Genomic DNA, 20,071 nt, shown 5'->3' with positions numbered 1-20,071 from the left:
GAAATCAAAATTTATAATTTCTGGAAATTAAAAATTAATCCAAAATCTTAATTAATATCCAGAGAAAAAGAAAGAGAGGTTTTCGGGATTTCTCCCCCTTTTCCCTACATCACCCTTTTCACCCGAATTTAGCCCCTTTTTTTTCAATAATTAATTTGGGATTAATTTAATTAATTTTTATCAAATTAATTTTTTTTAGACGGGATTAATCTAATTCATTTCTTCTTTGTACTTTGACAATTGAGGCATTAATAAAATTAAATTAATCAATTAAATTAAATTAAATTATAGTGTTCATATATAATCCCGACATCATTAATCATGATGTTCTTTCCATTTGTGGTTCTTTCTCTTGAGGAGGAGCAGCTGCACGAAAACCCTCCCTGTTCTGAAGAAGAACAACAAGGTGATTATTCAATTTTCCACCTTTCTATTATAATTATGATTATAAGTTTCAATTATTTCTTAATTTGATGATTTTATTTCAAACAACTTGTTTTCATATTTTCATGTTTTTGTTCATCAATTTTATAATTTGGGTCAATTTTGGAATATACATGAGCTGCCTTTTTCTGCGTATTTCTGCTTTTTTGTGGGTATCTTGAATATTTGTTCTTATATTAATTCATGATGTAGACAGTTTTAATTTCTGGGTTGTGAAGCTTGAATCTTTTTGACATGTGGGAAATGGAATGTTTTGTTTCTTTTAGTAGAATTTTGTACTTTGGAGCTTGAAAAGTGAAATTCGAGTTTATTTGAGCTTATTATTGGTTTTGGAAGTTTGATTTTAGGAGAAAGTTTATGAGAATCAGAGAATATGTTCTTGCTATACTTAGTAGTCATGATTATCCTATGGTGAACTAGTTTGAGGTTCTTAGGAGTTTTGCAGTTGTAGACAAACATTTATTTGGAGTATTGCTAAATATGATGACGCTGGACAGCAACTAGATTGAGCTCGTTGTCTTTTTCCGTATGATGTTATTGTTAATGAGGATGCTGACTTCCTTGGATGATATTGCTACAAATGGGTGCTAAATTTGTAATGACTAATGACAGTATATTCTTGCTGAGGATACACTTATTTTTGGGTGCGGTTGGGTGTATACTGGAAAGGATTCTATTGGATTATGATCAATGGAATTTAGGTAGACTATACCATGAAAGTGCAACTCAAATATATCGTCTGATTAGATATATAGATTTAGCATCCCTGAACTTCACACCTCACCTTCCCCAACAAGGTCTAGATATATATATGTATGCAAGTAGCTTCAACATTTAGGCTACTAGGCTTTTGAAATGTTTGTTTGGATAGTCTCATCGTTCACCGCACAATTTTCATGTGGTTGGATTTTTATGCTTCAATCGATAATATGGGTAACATTGAAGTAAAATACCAGAAACCTCAAGGCATCATTGTGCCTTTTCAAAATACCATGAAAAAATTCAAGAACTAAGAAATGGACTATAGTCTCTCTCTGCTCTTCTATTCCTTACATTTTGCTGCTTTTCTCAAGACCTTGAGGAACCTTTGAACCTTTAAGATGAAGATAAATATAAATTTTTCATATAATGTGTGATGTTCTCATTGGGATAAGTTTGTTTAAAAATGTTAAAGAAAAATGAAAATTGGAGAAGAAAATGTAAGGTTACTCTTCTCAACATAAAAAAATTAAAATATAAAAAAAATTAGATTATGGCTTAAAGACTTGTGTACTTAACCAAAGAAAATATAAAATAATCTAGTGAAATTGTCAAGACAATTTTATGACGAGGTGACTTATGTGCAAATGCAATATTTTTAGGCTGTTTCAATTAGTAGACTAGATCTATATGCACGCGATGCGTGCTTTAGCTTGTTTGAATTTATATACACAAAAAAGTAAAATTATGGGCATTCTAGGTATCTAGATGGATACCACTACCTCACTTCTTGGCTTATGTAATAGACATTAGTTTGAAAGTGCTTGAAAATGCCGATATCCATTACTTGTTCTGTTAAGGTTTTCCGTTGATTATATCTATGAGGGTAAATCAAGCTTTCAATCACTTGCATTCAGTGGCCAGTCTTAGTCAACCAGACTTTTTTCTAAATCTCCTGAAGTCCAGACTACACATGTTATCTTGTATCTTATGTTTTTCTGCTTTAAGTGAAGTTACTTCATATTTTAATCGTCAGGTGAAGAATTTACTGAGGAAATTGCTGTTATGGCTGAGACCGAAGCCTCAGGCAGCCAAGGATGGGGATCTTCACTATCATTCCCGTCTTCAGAAGATGTTGCAAGAGCAGTGGCAGCTGCTGCTACTGTAGTCAGTTCACCAAGACCATCTGTAGTGTTCTCTTCAAATGATAGTGGGAGTAACTCCCCATTAAAGAGAATACAAAATCAGGTATCAAAGGCACTAAAGGGCTTATCACAAACCCCTGACAAAAGAATTCTCACTTACAATCCAGAAGTGTTAACTAAACAAAAGCGTCAATGGGCCAGCTTTCAGTTGCAATCTTTGGTATGCTATTCTTCTAAGCTTCAGCCTGTGAATCAATGTAGCTTTTATTTATTTTTTTTTTTATTTTTTTTTTTTGTCATTCGCTTGAGGACATACATATATAGCTTATTATGCCACTTGATTTGTTTATAGAAGTGTTTGTCTTGTTTAATTTGGAGTTTTGGGCCTAGGGGCATCAGTTACTGACTTCCTGTGTCTGTTCTGCAATTTTGTCTCACATTTTGATACATGCCCTTCGTTTGTGATGTTTGCATTTCCCTATTCTTGGCTATGTTTTCAAATGATTTAGGTAATATCATTTTAAAAGGTGCTCATGAGTAACTTTAGGTGATTACAAGGCATCTATCAAAATTTTGGTTATGATTAACCTTTAAATATTCTGGTTTGATGTTTATACGTGCAGGATCATCGATCTTTTATAGAGCCATCAAAGCTTTTTGAGAGCATGGTAGTTGTTGGGCTCCCTCCTAGTTTTGATGCTCAGTCACTAAGAAAAAGACTACTTGCTAGGAAGTCTGAAGGTTCAGGGAAATTTCGAATTGCTTTAAGTGGTCATAATCATTCTCGTGTTGAGCCAAACTTTGAGCCCCAGGTGCATACCCGCACATGTGAATTGCTTTAAAGGTGGTTGATCATCATCCCTTTTGCCTTATCTTCTATTTTCTCTGGTCCCAGGTTCTATTTGTTTATCCTCCAGAAAAGCAGTTACCACTCAAGTACAGGGATCTTTTATCATTTTGCTTCCCTGGTGGTGTTGAGGTAAGTTCCGCAATTTTGGTGTTTTATGCGAAATCTTAATTTTAATCTCAAAGAATAATTCCACCATATTGTGCTCTAAAATTTTTTAGTGTCACGTTATGTGCAAAGATTATCCTGTGTTAGTGTGTTATTACCTATTCTTGTAGACCCTGTAATCACCAGGAAACATAAAATTATTTGACAGTTTGATGCTAATTATATATGTTGTTTATTTATAGTATTGATATACGTAGGCCTAAACATTTATTAGTGTATAAGCCAATTACGTATTTGTAAAATTTGATTCAGATAGGCAGTTGTAGTTTTTTGGTAAGTTAGAAACTTAGAATGGAGGTCACTTAAAACATCTAACCTTAACCATCTTGAACTCTGTGTACATTGAGGTCCTATAAGTGTTTTTTCTGTAATCAGAACTTGTTTCATGTGCCAAAGTTCATATTGAAGAGATCAATTTGTTGTAGATCTTACCAGGCTGAACCTGAAGCCTCGTGAAAGAGTTTTGGTGTCAGATTTAGTTCCATAATGCCTCTTAACTTATTTCTATCTTCTATTGTTTTCGTTGCTTTTGAACCATGGAATCATGACTTAAAGTTTTAGTTTTTTTTTTTTTTTTTTTTTTTTTTTTGGGTACTGATAAATGAACAACGGTAAATTCTTATTATGTTTGCCTCAACCCCCCCCCCCCTTCCCCCCCAACCCTACCCTATCCTATGAAATTATTTCAAATTTTTAATAACATACTCCTATTTGTGTCGTTATGACCGGTGTTTTGTTTTGTTTTTGTCCCCTCTGGAAGGGTCTTCACATGATTCTGGAATGTGCTTACAGGTTCATGCTGTTGAGAAAAGTTCTTCAATGAGCGAGTTAAATGAAATACTTCTTGGACAGGTATTTGTCATTTTGCTGACTTCGTTGTGATGTGTATATCTTGGATCTCAATTTTGGTGAAATAGTATGTGCTCTTTCTCTCTTTAACGAAATTAGGACCAAGTTTAATATCAGAAAGGAGAGCCAATTTGGGCATTCTTGTAAAGAGTTTTTTAAATGTTAATGGCAACTTCTTTGTCCATTGTACCTCTTCTATCCCCTATCCCCTCCTTAAGCTGTCAGCCATTTATGCTGGCAATGGTAAGTTTTTGCTCTGTAAATCGTTTTATAAATAGTATTATATCTAGTCTGTGACCTGCTTGTACATTTTGCCCAAAGTTTTGCAATTTTGCAAGTTTTCAAATTTATAGGGTCAATCAGGCACGCACATATTTCGCCTAATTGATTTAGTTGGCACTTGGATAGCTAAAAAAGCTTTGAAAGGAAATAGGAGAGATAAGAAGAGGATTATGGGGTTTTATAAGAATAGGAGATAAATTAAAAGGGGGTACATGAAGAAGGCTAGCAGGGGTGTGGGGTATGTTGTGGTGAAGATCTAATCTTAAGAAATAATGCATTTCTGAGCTGAATGGTATTGGGGTAGAGTGGGAGAAGGAAAGGCAGAAGAGGGAAGAGAAAACAGAAGAAAAGGTTATGGAGCTTGCTTACTAGGAAGAGAGCAAAGGAAACGTGTGGCTAAGCTGAGTAGAGAGAGTGGTGGAGGGAAGTGGCTACCTGATGGGGAATGTGCTGTGCTATATTTATTGGGCGCGGAGAACTGCTGGAAAGAAAATAATGGGCACGGAGGGAGCTGGGCAATTGTAATGTTTGGTTATACGGGATTGTTATCATTACTCATTAGAGGTTAATTTGGAGCATTGTTGAAAGAAAAGAGAAAGCGGTGGGAGCTGCAGCTTTATAAAGCTTGGTTGTATACAATATTGGCTTTAATTAAGCCCAATTTGGTTTTCCTCTTGTTATTTTTATGTTTGATTTTCTATAATCCACAACTTTTATTTATTGTTGTTATGGAATATAGATGACTGCTAATGGCTCTTTCATTGTTTGATTCTTACGAGGATCCACCTGTAATGACTTCAATCTAATGCTTTAGGCTTCCAGCTAGGCAGGGTTTAGTTGGTTGTAAACAATTTATACAGGTTGGTTTACCACTTTGCAACAGAAAAAGGGGACATTGTAGTATTGTTGTCAATAAAAAGCACATCACCTGTGCTTGAATGTGGCGAGATCAAAGCTCTTTGAGGTTAATTTTAGCTGAGAATTACTTAAAGCATTGCATTCAAGATTTCCAGCTGCAAAGCTGCTCGATTATAATGCCTCTGTAGCTACTAATTGAAATCAGATCCAACCTTTTCTTTTCTTTTCATTTTTCCTTTTCTTTGATCTCCATTTGTGTGTGGATTTAAGCATTTTGTTATTTTAGGGGGAACTGTTATTACAATATTCATTTTTTTTGCAGGAACATCTCAAACAAAGTGAGTTGTCCTTTGTGTTTCGATTGCAGCAGGTAGTTTGCCATTGGATTCATATTTGATGTTATATGTGTTGCCTACTTTCTTATGCTCTGTTTGGTTCATTTTCGATGCAAACAACCATAAAGAAGCCTCTTCCTAGTTCCTACACACTAAAAACGGGTACAACTTAGAGTGAGACATGAGTACAAAGGGGATAGGAAATTATTATGACAGAACTGCAAATCTCTGATTCGGTCATGGAATAGTTTTGGGGAGCTATGCAGATGATTTGCAGCTGCTGCCTGCTAATATCACGGTGGTAGTAAGCTAAAAAAATCTATATAATGTTATAGTGATGTGGTTGAGATTATATTTCCTTGGAATACCATATAGCAAATGGCAGTTATTCATTCTAGGCTCTTACTGAGTAGTATTTTTCCTGTTTACCTTTGCTTAGAGTAGAGCTAAACAGTTCGTTCTAACGCAAAAAAATAAGCAAAAAAAAAAGAGCTTGTAACAGAACATCTATTTTGACAGCTATGGACCTCATGGTTATAAGAAAGGCTTCCTTGATAGGTTTTGGTGTGATGTTTTCAGTTAGTTTACTATTATGTGGTCTTCTAGTCTTCAAAATGTATTCTATTTCTTCCTTTCTAAGCAAATGTTTCTTATCTTACAGAAAAATTGGTTTCAAAAATGTCTCTGTAGCTACTAATTGAAGCTATCTGTTCACTGTCAACCTTAAAGACCATGTTATTCGCATAGTTGATACAAACAATTATTCTTTCTTTTTTTTTTTTTTTTTTTTTTCCTTCTATAAGAAAAGTGTTCTTATAAACAAAAATGAATTCAAGATTGTATTTTGGTATATTAGTTTAAGCTGGGCAGCTTCTTACACAGATTATGTTTATCAGGGTGCTGATAATTCAACTTTGTATGGATGTTGTATTTTGATGGAAGAACTTGTGGATAAGCCTTCACGGTTAATTTCTATGCTTTCTGACAGTCAACCTGTTAGCTCATGTTTGGGACGGTATATATTTACAACAAAACGCTGTTATTGCATACTTTCACGGGTACCCTTCTTCGACTTGCATTTTGGTGTACTAAAAAGGTTGGTTTATATGTAATCTTAAATTTACTATGAGTTATGAATTTTGTTGCTTGCATTCATTGAAGTTTATTATATGCTACGGGTTTTTACTTTTTAGATCGACTTGACCAGCTATAGCTGTACCTGTAAGGCCTTGGGTTTTACCATTATGGAAACATTTCACAATTCTCACACAACTTCATATTTAAATTTAAGCACCTTTTGTACCGGTTGTGTATAGAGGGGCTAATTTCCTGCTATGAATTGTGAATTTTTTGATACTCCAATAGATATCTCCCTAGTGACTTGAATTTTTGACAAATCCTTGTAGTAGGACGACTTGAAGACTTAAGTAGGTAAAAAAAAATATATTCAGAGTTTTTTGTTTTAATTTTCTCTTTTGTATTGGGGGGAGGGGAGACTAGGAGAGGGGTAGGGTAGGGTGACAGCCTTAAACAGAAGGCACCTGCATTTACATTGAACAACTTAACCCCTGCTTTATTATTTATGGAATGATACTTTATGAAGTATCAAAGATCCAGCATTATGACCTCCTTATTACTTATTTTTTGCTGGATATGCTGCCCCAGCGGGATGAACTTGACAGAGGATGTAGAATGATAATGGATTTATATAGTTTTTCTTAATTTTTTTTCCTTACACACGAGTGTTTTGGGTCTTTACTAATCATTGAAGTATCAGGTATGCAACTGAATGCTTGGCAGGTGTCTACTCTTCAGTAAAAGGAGAAATTAATCAATTATAGTGATGCATTTCTAGGTATTCTTGACATGATTAAGTGCTGTTATTCTGGCCTTTTAACATCCTGATATATGTCTCTTTCTCAAAAACAAAGACCAAAAGTAAAACTTAGGGTTATTTCTTGCGTTACACTGACCTTGTGAAGAGCATTTACATCCAAATATGCCATGATAGTATGTAGTTATGGTCATTCATTGTATAATTTTCATGAGTGTTTGAGAAGTCTGTATGTTTTTCCCAAATTCTTGGGGATGATTTAGGACTTATTGGACGTTCTGGCCTTGCAGAAAAAGAACTATATTTTCTGAAAGCGGGAAATAATTCTAGTATGAGACGAAATGTAACCTCTATAATCCTCATGTTAATTAGAAATGTAAATCCTTTATTCTGTATAAAGTATAAGTCATCCCTAGTTCAGAAGATTATACGTAGTATGTGAGATAGTGAGTATTTTCTTTCCTCATTGTGGTGCTTTTTAAAGGAAGTGTTTCCCTGTCCAGGCTTATGTGAAATTTGGTTTAGTTGTCATGTTTACAATAGCTGCTCTTTAGAAAGTCGTAGTCCACTTAATGTTGTCTTGTTCCTTTTATTATTATAACACTTGTATAATTTTCTGTATTTACTAGACCTGGCAATCCTGACTAGACTCGATGACCCGACCCGAATGACCCATAAACATCAACCCAAAATTGACCCGAAACCAACCCGACCCGTCTCATACTTGACCTGATGTTGACCCAACCTGATTGTACCCGAACCAATACCCGAAATGACCAGACCGAAATTGACTCGACCAAAAGTTGACTCGAAGTGTTTGACCCCGACATACTTGATACCCGAAATGTTCTGAACCAAAATTACCTTATAACTGAACTAAAAAGGTCTGGTGACAAAAATGACTCAAATTGTTCATCTCCAAGCATAGCCAAGCTCTGAGTTGATAGTTCTTTTTATAATAATAATAAAATATAAAATTATCGATTTGAGCTTGATCCACAAATGGAACCACCCAAACATGACCCTACCTGATTTGAACCGACTTGAATATGACCCGAAAATGGCATGACATGAACAAACCCGACCCAAACTCAACCCCATACCCGAATTGACCCGACCTGAATGTTAGCTGACCCGAAATGACCTAACCCAGACCCAACCCGACTGACCCGTTTTCCTGGTCTAGTATTTACTGAGTGCAATCTCCTTCCATTTGACCTTTTACAACTTTTTCATGGGAACTCATGTACACTCATTCAGATACCCTGTCCAACAACTGGAAAAAGCAATTACACTTGTTTCCAGATATCTATGGAGCAGATTTTTGCAGTTGGGGTTGAAAAAGGTCCATGATGTGGCTACATTGATAGCTTAGTCAACTATCCCTATTAGTTGTTGGGTTCATAATATCATATACTTCGTATCTAAATGACTAAATAAAAGTATATATAGCATTAGTCATTTAAAAATTCTGCTCTGCTAAAGTCAACCTACTAAACCAGGCCTTATTACAGGTTCCGACTACTGCCTCAATACTGAAATTCATAAAATTAATTATTTCAATTATAACATTTTTTTTAATTTTAATTTTTTGTACGAGAACGCTCTTATTAAAAGTGTAGGATGTACTTCACGTTTCTTGGGCATCTTTTTTTTTCCCTGTTTGAGAACTTTATGGAGCCATTGTATGGATGATATGGGGATCCAAGTAAACTGGTGGAGTTAAGTAACTTAAATCTTTTAGTTAAGATGAAAGAAATTTGAGCCATCAACAAGTCTGTCAGAGATACCCACCGATAGTTAGCTCACGTCCTTCTCTCAATTGATTTCTGCATGCTGAAATTTTTGTATTAGTTTCTTGGACATTCTGCTGGCTGTTTGTAATAGTTAGGATTAAGATACAGCTGGTAGATCTCATATCAGTGATATCATGGTATTTTTATTTTGTTTTTACTGCAGCATATTCATGGAAGAAAGGTTGGAACGCTTAACAAAAAGTATCAGTGTCTTAGATCTGGAAGTGCCAGATACCATCAAAACGATGGAAAGATTAGAAGAAAATGGAAGAATGTCTACACAGCATGTCTCAGAGGATGAGGCAAATGAAACTGTGGGAACTCCTCAATCAAGTTCTAGTGGAACTACTGTTTCTACTAGAGTGACTGATGTGGGAAGTCCCCTTGGCGATCTAGCCAACTCTGATCTCGAGGGAATCTCCTCTTTTAGGGATGATAGTCATGATACTGATGATTCTCTTACAACCACAACTTTTGAAAGAGATACCCTTGCATCTGATAAAGACCCAGCTGTAACCATGCAAAATTCTGAAGCAAATGATGTCGATTTTGATAATTCATCTTTGAGCAAGCCAACCATGGAAAAGTCTGCACCTGGTGCTGTTTGGCCACTGCTTCGGTACCCGCAGTTTGAGAGTTCTGAACCTTCGTGCAGGTATGTAATTGACTTTTGTGTTAGTTCATACTCTTGTGCTTAAATTGGGACATACCTTTGATTACATTGAATCGATTCCTGCATTTATTAATCTACTTTGTTTTTGAATGTAATGCTGTATAGTGTATACTCTTGTCGCACATGAGAGTCACAAATATATCAGAAAATATTTCTTTTGAGGCAGTGAATCAATTCTATCGAAAAATACCCTTGAGGCAGTGTATACTCTTGTCGCACATGAGAGTCACAAATATATCAGAAAATATTTCTTTTGAGGCAGTGAATCAATTCTATCGAAAAATACCCTTGAGGCACAAGGCTCAAACTGCTCAAAGTCTCTCCTTGAAGGTGCCTTAATGAGCAAGAGGCGTATTCTAATCTCTTACGCACTTGTTTGATTTATATTTTTCGTTAAAAGATTTTCTCAAACCAGTACAAAAACAAAAGAACTCACTAGTCTTCGAAATTTCCTAATATAATGTCGGAGTTAACATCACTTTTAATGCCTGAAGTGTTTTTATCTTGGAGGACCTTAATATGAATGGATGTTATACGCTGTTAAGGGAAAGAGGATTGGGCTGTTTAGACAATGATATATTGATATTTGACGAAAATTTTATGAAAAACACAGTGATATAAAATTAAGTTAAACTTTGTTAGATTCTCTTTCTCCATCTCACATCTCACTGTTATTTATCTTCATGAAACACTGGAAAAAAAAAGGGGGGAAAAAAAAAGCTCCAAAAATTCCAAATCCCAAGTTCAATGAGCCGATAAAGTTAAACGCTTCCACTCTCAAAGTCGTGATTTCTTCAACTTCTATTCCTTAAGCCTGCATTAAAAATGAATCAAGCAAAGAAAAGGTAATCAAATATTTTGATGCCTGTCTACAGTACCCCAACAAGAAGAAATTGGGGAAAGCAAGTGGAACACATCTCTCTGAAATGACAGTGGATATGGATTACTGTTGATAATCATGGGTCAGATCTTGGTATAGTAGTTATAGAGAGTGTTTATCTCTATTTTGATTTCTTTTCATTTTTTTAGAGGAGAAAAATGGGTGGTGAGGGGTAAAATGCAAATCAAGTTCTGCCAAAGCTATAGCAAAGGATTCCCATTAAATAATAATTATTGCTACATGATCCTTGAATTAAACTCGAGCATGCTTTGTTTTAATTGCCCTATGTAGTCTGGGTTCTCCTTCTGAAGAGAGGCAGTTGAGAAGTGAAAATGATGAGACAGATATTAAAGAAACATCTATCTCTGGCCAGGAAGATTTCAGCAGCCATATTGACATACTTGAATGGGCTAAGGTCTGTATGTCATTTACCCACGTATATGGACAATTGTTAGCATCCATCTTGTAACTTATGTTGTAATTATTACTGTTGCTAATGCATTGATCCAAATCCTTACAGGCAAATAATCACGGGTCTTTGCAAATTATATGTGAATATTACAAGGTGGATTTTCCGCCAAGGGGTACAAGCATTACTTTTCATCCATTAGATTATTTGCACCCTTTGGAGTTTCATCGGCCTAGTGAAAGAGCGCTAGATGTTTGTGGCTCCCCACTTGATTTAAGATCATGTAGGACAAGTCTTGAGAGAATTGAGGTAATAATTTATTGTTTTTCATGTTAAGATTTATTTTTCCCGGCATTACAAAAGATATGCTCTTCCTATACCATTTGTAACACCTCAACCCCAAACAAATTAGGGAGGGGTCTATTGTTACGAAATGCGCATCAAGGGCCAACAACTCTCCTCACAGACCAACACGAGTCCTTTCGGCGCATTTTGTCCTCACTCATGTGCACCTCGGGATAATTTCCCAGGAAGTCACCCATCTCAAGACTACTCCCAGCCAAGCACACTTAACTATGGAGTATCTTCGCATATAGGCTCTCTAAAAGGAAGATTCATCTTGTTGATATGAGTAGTATATCAAACTCCTTTAAAGCAATCATGAGGGGTATTACATACACCCCCACTTGAGAACGGTAATGCCCTCGTTGTGCCTGGAAAGCTAGGGACTCCAGTATTACGCCTAATGGCAACTGGGTAGCCAAAGTGTTACATCCAGTCTGGTTATGGCTAAATAGCCCCAGAATTCTCCCCCGCTAGGCGACTGACATAGGATAAAGCCCTGTTCTCTTTACATTAAAAAAAATAATATTAAGTAAAAATAATTTCAGTTCAGTCATTTTCAGTAAAAAAAAGTTCAGTTCAGTAAAATTCAGTTTTCTTAAAAAAGAATTATAATAGAAAATCTGTAAAAATAATTTCAGTTCAGCAAAAATAATTTCAGTTTAATAAAATTAATTTAAGTACAGTAAAAATAATTGAAGTTCAGCAAATATAATTTTGTTTCAGTAAAAATAATTTCAGTTCAGCAAAAATAAGGTGAACAGAACGGGTCCTAATTATCCATGATCAGCACGCGGTCGCAGGGTCGCTCCAATACCATTTGTAACACCCCGACCCCAAACAAATTAGGGAGGGGCCTATTGTCACGAAATGCGCATTAAGGGCCAACAACTGTCCTCACAAACCAACACGAGTCCTTCCGGCGCATTTTGTCCATATAGTATGCTCACATTTCTTTATCATCCCTACCAACTAAGTTTGTCCAATTCTAAATTCAACATTGGTCCACTAGTTTATTACTTCTCTTTTCCCATTACTAGAAGCTAGGGTCTGATAATCTCTCTCATTCGATGGTAAATATACTTTTTATCTCCCATTAAATCATTAATCCTGCTTTATTATCAGAATAACATTGAAAACTAAACACCACCTCCTTAAACTCTTAACTATGTGTCACGGAGGTAAGCACACTATGATACTATCAAATACTTTCACAAAAAGGTTTTGTGAAGGGAGATAATGATTTATTTGTGGATTATTGAATGAGAGAGAATCTAAGTCTGTAACTATTAGTAGTGGGAATAGGAGAAAGTAACAATAGAATAATGGGGCATTGTTTTTGAATTGGACAAACTAAATAAGAATGGATGAAAAAGGTATGTGAGCAAAATAGGACAGAAGGAATAGAATGTTTTACCATTTACTTTTTGTATACTCGAGATAAGCTTTTATTTTTATGTAATTAGGAATCTTGATTTTTGGTTACTTATTCTTTGTTGGATTGGTACACGTAACAAGTTTAGTATCTGAAAATGTTCTCTTTTCATAGGTACTTAATGCGCTTATAGCTGAGGAGGAGGCTATATCTTTATCGGTAGTGACCATTTCATGTATTTGTGGTTATCTAAGACTTGAGAATGTAAGTTTCTTCTAAATTGAAGTTAAATCTCGTACTTTCCCTGTTCTTTATTATCATTTGTTATAATTATATAAGAACCACAAGCTTTAGAAGAGTTGCTTGAAATTTGATTTTTCCCCCCCTTGCACTTTTTGGTCTAAAAATAAGACATTGTACCTATTGAACAGTGTTTAAATAAAAAATTCCAGGAAGTAACATTTTTTTTAGTCTCTATCTCTCTCCCGTCTTTGCCTTTCTAGTTGCTCAACTAGTTATATGATGTTGTTGGGTAAAGCCTTCATATGGCATAAAGCTAACGGTGTTATATTGGCTTGAAAACTCGCATATAGTAGGAGCATATAGTAAATTAATTATAATTTTTGTTTACTATTGTTAATTGCATCCTTAGACTTTTAACAAATTTTTTAGGGTATCGATTGAATGATTTGTCATATTTGCAGATATTGACATTGTTCGCAGGAGCCCTGCTAGAGAAACAAATCATATTCGTTTGCTCTAATTTGGTATGTATAATGCTAATGAATTTTGTGGTCTCTCTCTCTCTCTCTCTCATATTGTAAATACTACGTAAGATAGGTTTACTTTGCATCAACAAGAAGAATCTTTTACTTGATATGGAGATGCCAAGGCCTATACTTTTATATACCATGTCTTATCTTGAGCTAGACGTGTAATACGGATCCCTTGGTTTGGAGACTTATTAGCTCACATTTTATAGCCTTATTTGAGTCCACCTTTTGATAAGGAAACTTGTGAAAATTTAAGTCGTCGTTCCTACAAAGTTGGTGATTCAACTACTAATGATGCACAGGCTCGGGATTATCATGTGGAACTTTGATCTTCAATGTTTAAGGGCAGGATTCTATGTTTCTTTCTCAATTGTGTAGATGGGGGAAACTGTCTTCCAATTATAAGAAACTGAATAAAATTTAGTTTAATGTATCCTGAGATCCATGTGTTCACATTTGCTTTCATTTTATGTTGTTATTTACCTCCACGGTCCTTTTTTTTTTCTTGATTCAGGGAATATTGTCTGCCTCAGTTCTCTCATTTATACCTTTAATACGTCCTTATCAGTGGCAAAGCTTGTTGATGCCGGTACCTTTTTTTTTCCTGTGATTGTTTTTCAAAAACATATGCTACCAAGAGGTTTTCTTTTTTGTTTTTTGATAACTTATGTCATGTATTGCCAGGTTCTGCCTAATGATATGCTCGAATTTCTTGATGCCCCTGTGCCATATATAGTAAGTTTGATTTTCTATGGTTATATATTATGCTTTGTTTGGTAATGAAGCTGACTTTAGTTTTGTTTTTGTGTTTTCTTACATTTAAGCAACTGTCGTCCTGAGAGAAAGAGCCTCTATTTGTCTTTCTTTCTCTTTGTTCTATTTGGCAAGCTTTTTGCTATTATGTCTGTGTCTACTACTGTTTTTTTTTTTCCTTTCTTCTTGCTACCCTTTAATGGGTACACCAAAAGAAAGTGAAGGGAGTATCAGTTTTTGTATAGGAGTTTCAGTCAGTATATGGGAAGAAGCAAGTTTTACTGGTGTGATACTGTAGGAAAGTTCTTTTGACTTGTTTGGGTTTACACCGTATGCTTGTCTGTTGTGGAAAGCGTATTGATATATGTCATATACCTGGGCTTCTTTGTACTTATGTTGTGATTCTGTAAGGTTATTTTTACATATTTTAGCTTTTGAACCCTAAGTTCAAGCACTTTTGATGCTTAATACATGTAATATCTTGTTTCATACTGGTAATAATGCAGTTATGAGCATCTAATTAGCAACTTTGCATATGTAGGTTGGGGTACAGAGTAAATCTTCAGAAGTTCTCTCGAAGTTGCCAAATGCCATCCTGGTGGACATCAGCAAGAATCAGGTATATTTAAGTGTCTTAACTTTAGCCTTTTTTCCCCTTGCTAGACCATGGTACTGATTTATTGATAGTAATCCAGCCTGTTTTAACCCATCTCTTCATCTTCCAAAATGATACTGTACAAGGGTCTGTTGACTCTTCCCTCGGTTATTTGTTTTCTTGCATGAAGAAAGTACTTTGAGAAGTGTAAATTGCTCAACTTCAATTTTGTTGAATTTGATAATCTTATCTTTGGAGTTTTGAGTTTGGACTGGAATCATGAGCATGTTGAGACATCATCTTTGTTAATCGATTATGTGAGATTTGTATAGGTATAATATTCTGATAGCCCTATGCGCAAGTTTGGTTGCATTGTTATATGCAACGTTTTAAAAGATGTTATACTCTTGCATTAATAACATTTCAGTTCCAGCTAGTGTAATACTATTACAGTATTTTTGATAAACCTTGATGAAATTTTCACTGTAAATTTCTTGGAAGTAATTGGCTATAAATTTCATTTCTTGTGAGTATAGGTGAAATCACAATCGATGCAACAACTGCCGCAACAAAGAGAATTACTTGCATCGTTGGCTCCCTACCATGCTAAGCTTGTTGGAGAAAGCTATTTGGGGAAAAGGCGACCCATATATGAATATACAGATGTACAGGTATCTGTATTATCCTGTTATGTTGGTTCTAGCCAGTGATTTCAAAACTGTTCTATTAATAATATGAAAGGGGGTAGCCTGTATTTGCTTCATCTCACTGTACCAACTTACTGTTTATTTGATTAGTTTTTATGTCATATTTTCTTTATTTTCTAACCTGTTGTACCAATCATTTCTACTTTAGGCTGAAGCTGCCAAAGGATTCATGGACGTGTTAAAGAATTACTTAGATTCCCTTTGCTCTAATCTACGTTCTCATACAATAACTAATGTTCAGTCCAATGACGATAAGGTATGTCTAATTTGGGCTGAACACTTGTGTGTGTGTGCTTTTTTGGCTGATTAATTCAAGTGTTTATGCTCCTGCTATTGTCAACAATGAAAAATATGTTTTAAAATGTTCGGGTATACATGTGTTATTGAGTTAGTGAATAATGAATGATTAGATTTGCATCATGAAAATTAATCTGTGTTTTGATAATACGTAAACTTGGGCACATTGAAGTTAACGACGAATAGATACACACCAGAAAGAAAACATTGTTAGCAAAATTAAGGATATAGTATATGAGAAGATAGGCCTGACTGAATCTGCTAGTCTGATTATTTTGAATTAGTCTTTTGTACCTGCGGTGTATTTTCGTGGCTGTAGGAGGATCTGTGATTAGGCATTTGGACCTTTACCCCACCCCCACTTCCCACTTAAGGCACTAGCCTGACTTGTTCGGGCACCCGTCCTATGTACCACAGAAGGCAAGTAGGCTCACTGTCCTTTATCTTATTTTTGTGTTGTGAGGCTAGGGTCATATTGAACTCTTAGAGCATAAGTACCCAGTCTCTTCCTTTCTCGAATGACTAGATAACTTCTCCTATTTATCTTTTATCTTTCTTTTTTTTTTTTTTTTTTTTTTAATGGCTTGATAATTTCTTGAATACTTACTCTGGTACCAAGTACTCTTTTAAATCCCATTATATTTGTTAATGGTATATATATCTCTAAACTCTACAGTCACTGAATAGTGCAAGTAAATTGACCCGGTACTTGAATATTAATCTAATAAAGATTTTCATATTCATCAATTCATGATCTTGAACCATATAACACATCTGCAACATAAGGTGCTGGCATATTGCTCTCTGCCAAGTTGAACTTTAGATGAGATAATAATGTTGGTTAATTTTCCATGTAAAGGAATAATTCTTCCTGTTTTTTTTCTTTGATTGTTTGCTTGAACTCCCAAGTTTTATGCACTTGGTAACCTTGTTGGAGTTAGAACTCTCCTCTTTCTCTCTCTTCCTGTTTTTTTACTTAGTTTTGAGCTATATATATTTATTTTGATGTCATTTTATTGTCTTTTTTATCCTCAGGTTTCACTTCTTCTAAAGGAGAGCTTCATCGACTCATTTCCTAGTCGTGATCGAGCTTTTATGAAGGTTTGTTCCTCTAGCTTTCGAGTGTATACTTTGCATTACTCTAGGCCAGAATTATACTGCAGTTTGAATTTGAATGACACCTTATTACATTTATTTGCCTTTCAAGAAGACTAGTAAACCTATTCCTTTATCTGTGAATCCATGACATGTCTCCTTAGTTTACAACTGAAATAATACGTCTATGCTACAGGGAAAATTTAAGATCTTTTGGGGGGGGGGGGGGGGTTGTGAAATAATGAAAAACTCTTTGGGATGGAGGAAGATGTGATATCGATCATGTAGATTGCAATATCATTGAGACTAAAAAATTATTAATCATATTAATCAAACCATTAGAGGATATACCAATTGCCTTTCGATGAGGGTTTCATTTCTAGGTTGGCCTACCCCAGTCCAAGAAGAACAAAGACCACAAGCCTTATCCAAGTTGTTCATTTTCCCGGGCCATTCAGCCATAAACCATGTCTGGTGTTACCAACCTGGAGGGCCAAACTGCTCCATTTTGGGGCCCTCCTAATTTTATGCATCAAGGCAAACAACAATTTAGAACACAAAATATCTTCTGATTTCTGAAGCTGGATCCTTTTTATCTTCTTCACATCCAGCTACTACTTTTCAAGGTCTTTTGCTGGGAAACCAATAGCAACCATTGCTTCATAACGCCCAACATGGACCATTAACACTTCTGCAGAAGAAGATAATAGCTTATTGTTTCAGAAATCAGAATATTGTCCCCATAATCACTGGCCTTGATAATTTAGTCTTCGATGATTCAATGGGAAATTGTTAAACTTAACTTGGTGGTTTCTAGTTGACATCAACATACCGTTGGTGAAGTACTGGGAGGTTATTGATTTACGGATTTTTTTTTTTGTATGCAGCTATTTATCGACACACAAATGTTCTCTGTACATACAGATCTTGTTCTGTCCTTTTATCAGAAGGAATAAGGTTATTTCTGAAAGTTGGAATCTTTACATATACTTAACAGCTCCAAAACTGTACTTAAGTAGCTCCCAAACTCGATTAGTGGTCGTTTGGTTAGGCATAGGAAGTATCACTTCCCGAAATGCCAAAATCTGTTTGGTTTTCCATCAAAAAAATTTATTTGATTGGAAACAAGAATTTCTACTATCCGTGAAAGGCGATAGTTAAGCAACTTCCTTCATCATTTGGTGAAAGTTTTTCCCAAGAAGCTACACTTCATGCATTATTGTCACCAAACAACCACTCAATAATTATACACAATGGCCGAATTGCTTTCAGCGCCAGAAACGGAGCTTAATAGGCGTGACGACAATATACTTGCACATGTAAACACTTTGTTAGTTTGTTATACAAAACTACAAAAGAAAAAAACTGTATATATCTTGTGAAAATTTCGGTTTGTAATTTTCTGTGTATGTATGGGGGGTGTTTGAGGGCAGATCGAAAAATCGCTTTCGAATCATTAAGAAGGCTTTCACTGAAGTAGATCATGTACGTGTTAGGGTTTCATGTTTCCTTAGTGGTGATCTTAAAGCTTTGTTTTTGTGGTCCTAAACACCACTGTTGAGCTGTGTGGTATTGGACCACCATTTCTCCCATCATTGCTAACACAAAATGGCTGTCTTTCCTCAAAGGAGCAGCTTTCTTTGTGGTCTATACATGAGAGAATTTTCATCTGATTGTGATTTACAGTATAGGGTCGTTCTCAATACGTCTTCGTGGTCTATACAAGAGTCCATGATGTATACGTTGTTATAAAACCTTTATTGTGCACCCGGGTATACCTACACCTTAAAACTACAGCTAGGTGTACCTCGGGGTATTTTTAATACGTAACTTGACTGTACCCTTACAAAATATTCTAGAATTTGTATAAAATGTTAGTTTTATCATCAATTTTTAATATTTGATTGAATCTGCAGAGATTTAGCAGCTATCATACAAGTACATTATCAGTGTTTTGTTCTAATCTTTGCACGTGTGTGTTGATACTGTGCACGTGTGCACCCTGCGCATGTGTGATAAGTTCTGCATAAAAAGTTGGGAGTATAGTTGAAGCTCTTATTTGTTTAATTGATTGTTCTTGCTTTAATTATACTCAGTATATCTTTGTAAGATCTGAAGAATAGTCTACTGATTTTTTTTAGCCATAGTTAAATGTAAATTTGAAGGTGACCTCTCATGCTTGTTTGTCATTGAACTTTATTATCTTTGGCTATTTCAAAAACGAAAATTAATGAATTCGTATTGTTTGATACGCTACAACTCGTTTAACATGATGATAGAGTCGAGTTCTTGGTTTATACACGAGGATGGTAAGTATGAGTTTTAAGTTTTAACTGGCGTTAATAATTAGTTAGTGTTCTTTAAAAATGGACGGAAGGAGTATTCATAGTTTCATAGACTAGTTTGAGGTAAAGAGAAAATGTGTGTTAAAATGAGGATTAAATTTTATCAGTTGCCAAGGTGCTGACGTGTCCACCATATTTGTTTTTTTTTTTTTTTTTTTTTTTTTTTTTTTTTTTTTTTTTTTTTTTTTTTAATAATGTAGCTATGTAGTCGAACTATGTGGTGATGTTATCCTTTTGCAGGTTTAGATGTTTCGGTTTTACGCCTTATTTGGTAAAGAACTTTTTAAAGAGTTTTTACCTTATTTTGTCCTATTAAAAGGTTAGACCATTTAAAAAAACTAATTTGGGTGTGTTTGGTAAATAGCTTAAAAAGTTCATAAACCCTTTTAAAATTAGTTTATTGAACAATTAGATTTTTAGCTATTAAATATATTAAAGCAACTAACAATTAACATGTACGGAGTATTTACTAGACACTTACGCACTATTAGCTAGTCAAACCAGCTAATACAACCAGTTATATCAATCAGTTACTACCTAATTTCTAGCCAGAGTCTTGATCTTTCAATG

The 20,071-nt window shown here is 35.0% G+C and overlaps 1 protein-coding gene across 1 annotated transcript; it reads left to right on the top strand.

The window, feature by feature from the left end:
- The first annotated feature begins 1 nt into the window (after position 1).
- LOC110715972 lies at positions 2 to 18,826 on the top strand. Its single transcript, XM_021894591.1, has 19 exons — positions 2 to 406; positions 2,180 to 2,508; positions 2,912 to 3,100; positions 3,184 to 3,267; positions 4,096 to 4,155; positions 5,615 to 5,662; positions 6,524 to 6,723; positions 9,421 to 9,912; positions 11,102 to 11,225; positions 11,331 to 11,528; positions 13,111 to 13,200; positions 13,641 to 13,703; positions 14,224 to 14,298; positions 14,394 to 14,444; positions 15,004 to 15,081; positions 15,594 to 15,728; positions 15,913 to 16,020; positions 17,097 to 17,162; positions 18,044 to 18,826. Exons 1-19 carry the CDS (start codon positions 322 to 324, stop codon positions 18,110 to 18,112), a joined length of 2,544 nt encoding a protein of 847 aa, XP_021750283.1. The 5' UTR covers positions 2 to 321; the 3' UTR covers positions 18,113 to 18,826.
- Positions 18,827 to 20,071: the final 1,245 nt, after the last annotated feature.

Source organism: Chenopodium quinoa, unplaced genomic scaffold (assembly GCF_001683475.1).
Source record: "Chenopodium quinoa cultivar QQ74 unplaced genomic scaffold, ASM168347v1, whole genome shotgun sequence".
NCBI classification, from domain to species: Eukaryota; Viridiplantae; Streptophyta; class Magnoliopsida; order Caryophyllales; family Amaranthaceae; genus Chenopodium; species Chenopodium quinoa.
This window is presented reverse-complemented; position numbering and strand designations above follow the sequence as displayed.